This window comes from Panthera pardus, unplaced genomic scaffold, assembly GCF_024362965.1.
Source record: "Panthera pardus isolate Hobbes unplaced genomic scaffold, ASM2436296v1 HiC_scaffold_16, whole genome shotgun sequence".
In the NCBI taxonomy this organism is placed as follows: domain Eukaryota; kingdom Metazoa; phylum Chordata; class Mammalia; order Carnivora; family Felidae; genus Panthera; species Panthera pardus.
The window spans coordinates 13,048,586-13,054,585 of record NW_026526721.1 but is presented as its reverse complement, the minus strand read 5'-3'; the positions used below and the strand labels follow the sequence as shown (position 1 = coordinate 13,054,585).

General features: G+C 58.1%; 1 protein-coding gene across 1 annotated transcript in view; it reads left to right on the top strand.

Annotated features, from left to right (window-relative positions):
* Window positions 1-416: 416 nt before the first annotated feature.
* The window catches only part of HUNK (hormonally up-regulated Neu-associated kinase), a 112,250-nt gene continuing 106,666 nt past the window's right edge, over window positions 417-6,000 (top strand). The window contains 1 exon segment of the mRNA XM_019420179.2: window positions 417-1,456. Coding sequence (XP_019275724.1) covers window positions 1,196-1,456 — 261 coding nt within the window. The 5' untranslated portion in view covers window positions 417-1,195.

Below are 6,000 nucleotides of genomic sequence, written 5' to 3'. Positions count from 1 at the left end.
GCGCACAGAACAAAAGCCTTCAGGAGCAGGGAGCGCGATCCACCTCCTCCTGCAATCACCGGCTTCGTTTCGATGGAAAGCAAAGGTGTAAACGCACAAGCAGAGGCAGCAAACGCCCAGGTTCCTACGTTGCTGCCGCCACTATTATTGATTGCGGCTGCTCCTCCTCCAACCCAGCGATCCGGTCTGCGCGCGAGCCCGGACAGACCCATCTATCCAGGGTCCACAGGGCCCTACTGTGTGCCAGGCCCGGACTGGACACCCAGCACTAACCCCAGTCCACTGGCTTCGAGAGCCCTCCCTCGGCCCTCCCTCCTCCTGCCCCGGGTGGGTGCGGCTGGGGGTGGGGGTTGGATTTCAATCGCCGAAAGGTCCAGAAAGCCCAAGCCCAGAATCCGGGCGAAAGGCGCAGCCGGAGGAGGCCCGACTCCGGCGGCCCGGGAGCGCGCGTCTGCGAGGCCGCGCGGGGTGCCCCTGTCTGGCGCTCAGGTGCCTCCGCCGCCCACTCCCGCCGCTCCCCTCCCCGCGCCCTCCCCCTCTCCAGCGAGGGTCGAGTTTGGCTGTGGCGCGCGGGGGAAGGAGGGCTACGAGGGATTTGAAAGTGCACAGGCTGCGGAGCGGAGCTCGCATCTGTTCCCGCCGCCCCGACCGGATTGAATTTCTGCAAATTCAAACTGAATGGGGCTTTCTTCTGCTGCCTTCCAGAGGGCGCCTGCAGCCCGCCGCGCGCTGCTCTCGGGCGGGAGCGCTCCCCCGGCGCGCAGCTAGGACGAGCGAGCCGGCCCCGAGCCCGCGCGGGCCAGCCGGCGGCGGCAGGGCGGAGGCTGCGGAGGCGCCCGGGCTCCGGGACCCGGTACCCGACCGCGCCCCCCGCCAGCCCGGCTCCTCGCGCGCGCGCGAGCGGGGCGACTGTCATCAGCCGCCGCACGGGACCCGGGCGGGGGCCCGGGCGACCCTCCGAAGAAGAACTTCTTGGGGGCGGGTCCCCGACACCCCGTCGCCGGCTATTGTCTGCGCGCGGCGCGCGGCGGCGGCCCGGGGCGCGGGAGACGCGGGCCGGGCGGGGCCGGGCCCAGGGCGGCGGCGGGAGGAGCCCGGGCGGCCGGAGGAGGCGGCGGCGCCGGCGGCGGCGGCGGCAGAGGAGGAGCCGCGAGCGCGGGAGCCGAGCGGAGCCGGCGGGCCGCGGGCGAGCGCGATGCCGGCGGCGGCGGGGGACGGGCTGCTGGGCGAGCCTGCGGCGCCCGGGGGCGGCGGCGGCGCCGAGGACGCGGCCAGGCCGGCGGCGGCCTGCGAGGGAAGTTTCCTGCCCGCCTGGGTGAGCGGCGTGCCCCGCGAGCGGCTCCGCGACTTCCAGCACCACAAGCGCGTGGGCAACTACCTCATCGGCAGCAGGAAGCTGGGCGAGGGCTCCTTCGCCAAGGTGCGCGAGGGGCTGCACGTGCTGACCGGAGAGAAGGTGAGCCGCCCGGGGCGCGGGCCCCGGGGCGGGGTGGGGGGGGGTGGCGGCGGGGACCCTGCCGGGAGCACTGCGCGGGGAGTCCAGTCCCGTAGTCTCGGCGCCTCCCCTCATCCCGTTTTTTCCTCGCGGGTGGAAAGAGGGGACGAGCCAAACGCGCGCGCGGGCCCCCGCGGCCGGACTGCCGGCCTTTCCCGGGGCGGGGGGCGGTCTGGGGTCGGCTTCCCCGGTGGGGGCGGCTCGTTGACCCGCGAAGCCGCCTGCTGCCTTTTTGCTCCTCGAAGGGCGCCGCCTGGTGGGCACCAGCGCGTGGGGGGGTCGTGGAGGGGTTCTGCCCTTGGCGTCCGCAGGGGCCCCAGATCTGCGGAGCGACAGGAGCCAGGCCATTACGTTGCGCGCGCGGGCCACTAGGTTGAGGGTGGGAGAGCCACTTGGGGAGCTTCGAGTCCGATTTTCCCTCCTGGACTTAGGAGCTGGGGGAAGGCTGAGACCCCAGGGGCCTTTTCCACCTGCGGGCTGGGGGCAGCTAGGGAAGTGTTTCGTGCTCAGACGAGGGTTTTCACATGGCCCCCCTTCACCCACCCGTTCCCTCCCACTCCTGCTTTCGGGTATCTCCCACCCCTCCACCCTCAGCCATTCCCATCTCCTTCCCTCTATCCCTCCCCCGTTCTCCTCAGCCCCCGGGTGGGAGCTTCAGTAAGGACCCCGCTCCTGCAGGGAGCACACTGATACCCCCAGATTTCAGGGCTTGGGAGGTGCCTTCATATCTTTGGAGAAGGGAAGGCAAAGGAGGAGACCCAGAGACCTAGAGGGGCACCCTCTCCGGACTTGTGAGAAGTTAGACGGTTGGGAACCCTTGCTAGGTGCTGCCGAGGTAGATCTCAGTTGTGACTTGGAACTGTGAGAACCCCGAGATATGATGACTTACTTTGGAGGTGAGAGGCACGGGGTCACCCCAAGCGGTGAGGCTGCCCCAGCCTGGGAGTTGCCCAAGTTTTGGGGCAAGCTCGTGGTCGTCTCAGCCTCAAGACTCCCTTGCTCTCCTCTGAGGCTTGGAGTGGCTCATTGATCAGGGAAGCATCAGCCCTGTGGGGGGATCGGGAAGCTATAGACTTCCTACCTACCCTTCTGCCCACTGACCTGGGGTCGTCCGCCCACCCTGGGTGTCCCTGGGAATGCCATACACTGGACCCCTGATGCCAGAGCCAGCTGGCCTGCCCGTCTGTCCCTAACCTCACCAGCTTCGGTTTCCCTCCTCCTTTCTCCACTGTGTCCTGAAGCCCCTTGCATTTGAGTGCAGGTCTCTATCACCCTTGTCACTGGCCATCTATTCCTACCTGCTGCTCCAAGTGGGGTACCTTTGTTTTGAGTAGGTGGGGTTAGAGTGGGTAGTTTAAAAAGTGCCTCTTGCTTGAATTTCCATGTAAAACAGGAGTGTGCGGAATGAACTCACCAAACTGAGTAATTCTTCAAAGAAGAAGAAAAAACACTCCTAACCTCATTCTAGTCCGAAGGGAGCACTGCATACTTCACTCCTTTGGCTCCAGGAGGACTGGCCAACTTGTGCACCCGGCACAGGCCGGCCCCCCCCCCCCCCCCCCCAGCTTGCTAACTACAGTACGCTCACTTCCCCATCCCTGGGTAAATCCCTGCCAGCATGGGTGGTAGAACTTGATTTTCCTTTGAGACATTTCAGAATTCAGTCTGGTTGTGCATGTTCCCGCTTGAACCTTAGCAGAAAGGGACGAGACTATATCGACGGCCTATGGGCAGCGTTACGAGCACATTGATCTCGCCTGCCCTACCGCTCAGCCTCTTCTGGCTTCTTTCCACTTTCCCATGCCGCGTCGTGCCTCTAGCTCCTCACCGGTGCATTTTTGCTCCGTAACATAAGGCTGTTAGCCTTGGCCGAACTGAGCGAGGGTGCACTCACAGCTCAGCCCCTGTCCGGAGCTTCTGGAGCTCTGTGCTGGGCCCCCAGGACAGCCTGGATGCGGGGAGCTCTTGCCCGAATGGGGTCCCGATGAGGAGCTTTCTTCACCCTTAGGTGTTCATGCCCTTTCTCTGCCGTCCCATCTTTCATAAATGATGAATTCCACCTCATCTCAGCAGGGGGTGTGTGGCACTAATTGGATATAAAATTGTCATTCCCAGGCTATTGGATTGGCTCTAGTTACTGAGGGTGGTTCCTAGGGTGGGGGAGGATGTTGGGGAGATTATTCTGATGTGTTGTTCTCCAGCCAGGAGAATCAGTGCTTCAGGGGGTACAAGCATCGTGAGAAATCTGGATTTTAGTTCGCTTAATTGCCTGCTTTAAGGAAACAATGGGTGTCATTCATAGCTTTTATCTCCCAAATCCAACACCTTTGATGCTTAACTAATAGATTAGGGTTTTGGCAGATCGTAGAGATTAAAATTGTGTGTGTGTGTGTGTGTGTGTGTGTGTGTGTGTGTGTGTGTGTATGCATGCATGACTTTGGGAAGGATCGCTGAGTTTGTGAGTCCCCATCCACACGCGCTCTGGATATTGTCTTACGAAAGCCAAACGAAGGTGAAGTCAACCTCCTACTCTGTGCAGCCTTGCCCTCTTTTTACAAGATGAGCTAGGAAGAAGCTTTTCAGGCTGGAGACGGGGTACTCATGGGAGCCTAGCAAGGGGAGACCTTGAAGTGACAGTACTCTGGGGGAAGGGAAATGAGGTGTCCCTCACAGTGTGATGTCAACGGCCCTGGAAAGCCTCTCATCCCAATACTGCCCCCCTTTATGGAGTGCATACTTTGGATAGAGCACGCCACTTTTGTCCTTTCCTTCCTGTTTTAAAGGACATAGATCACAGTGGGAGGGGAATGAAGTCACGAACACTGTAGTAAGAAATGGATGCATGCCCTGGTGCCATCCCCTCAGTGGCAGGATCCAAGGCAGCTTGTGGGGAATCAGCCCTTGAAAAAGTTGAAAGCCGGGGTGGAGAAAGGGAAGTAGACGGGGTACCCATGTTTGGCCTTGGACTTCACAGGTGCAGTCTCAAACTATGCGCTGTGTTTTGGGTGATTCATACCAAAATCCAGGGTACTGCTGGTTTGGGACACTTGGAGTGCGTGTGTGTGCGTGTGTGTGTTGCATTTCGACTTGGTGCACGTTTCCAAAACGATTTGGGCAGGAACCTCCCCGTGCCTTGCCGGATGTTACTGCCCAGTCCAGGTGACCGAAAACCACCCTTACCTGACTTTGAATTCTGTCTCATCAAGAGGCTTCCTTTCCTGCCACTGTCTCCCGGACAGCAAGTTGCCAGCCTTTCCTCTGAAGTGGTTTGTTTGAGAGTCATTTGAATCTAGATGGCCTTGTTACTGCTTGAAAAGAAAGAATGGGTTTGGGTGACACCCACTTTTGCCTGCCTTCGGCTTTGAGTGGACGTCCTCTCTGTTAATACGGCTTTGAAAATAAATAATTCACTTGGGCATGTGAGGCTCTTAACTGGTCTGCTCTGAGGACAGTGTCTGTGACTAAAGGAGCCTGATGATAGGGGGAGGAGGAAAACTGACCACAAAATCAGATTTTGAAAAGTGTTTTGTGTGGCGTTGAGACCAAGAGCAAACGGGGGGGGGGGGGGGGTACTGAGTGATGACTTTGAAAGACCTAGAGAGGTTGGGCTTGCTGTCACTGAGATTGTTCCCTGATACCTATGAAATGCATCATTTGGGCACATAATAGGTTATTGTTACATTTTTTAAAAACTTGGTAAAATAAAGGAAAGGCTTACAGAGAAAAAGCAAGGTAGATCTCAGGTAGAGAGCTGGTTTTATAGGCAGAACCGCACGAAGGGGAAAATGGTGGAGGCCACAGTTATCTCCTTTTGTGATTAAGTCTTTCTAAGGTACAAGGGTGGGCACAGAAATGATTGGTTAAGATGTCTCAATATCTTCTCCTACCCTTTGGTTAAAAAAAAGGAAAATAAGGCGGAGCTATTTTGGGGCTTAAAATAAGGGTTGCCTGCTTAGTAAGTTGCCGGTAATGATGCTTTGAGCACGACAGTGCCAGATACCTGGAGTGAAGGAGTTACTAAAAATAGAAATTACTATGTGTTGCAGAACAGGAAATAGGACTAATTTTAGAGATGGCCTTTTGGCAGATCTGTTTTTTAGCAAGTATTTCTGAAACAAACAGGTGCTAAATCCTGTGGGTTTTTTTTTTTTCTTTTTTGAAGTGCTAGAAATTTAGGGGTAATAGCTCTGAGGAACAAGAAATGCTTCGAGAACTGGAAATTCCTATTAATCCTCAGCAGGGATCTCTTGGCAAGAAGGAGGCGTTTGGCAAAAACACCTGCTCTGTGTGTCGCGTGTGACAAGGCAGCGCCTATAATTTCCGAGATTGCACGCTGCAGTGGTGAGCGCATTCTTTCTGAACTTCCTGCCCTGTCTCATCTTTTTCAAGTACGTGTGAGTGATGGAAATTGGCACGTAGGGCTCAGTTCTTCGTGCTCATTGATGCTCGGGTCCCGTGGACTTCAAAGGGAGCCTTGCATTGGCACAGCAGTGCTGAGCAGTGCC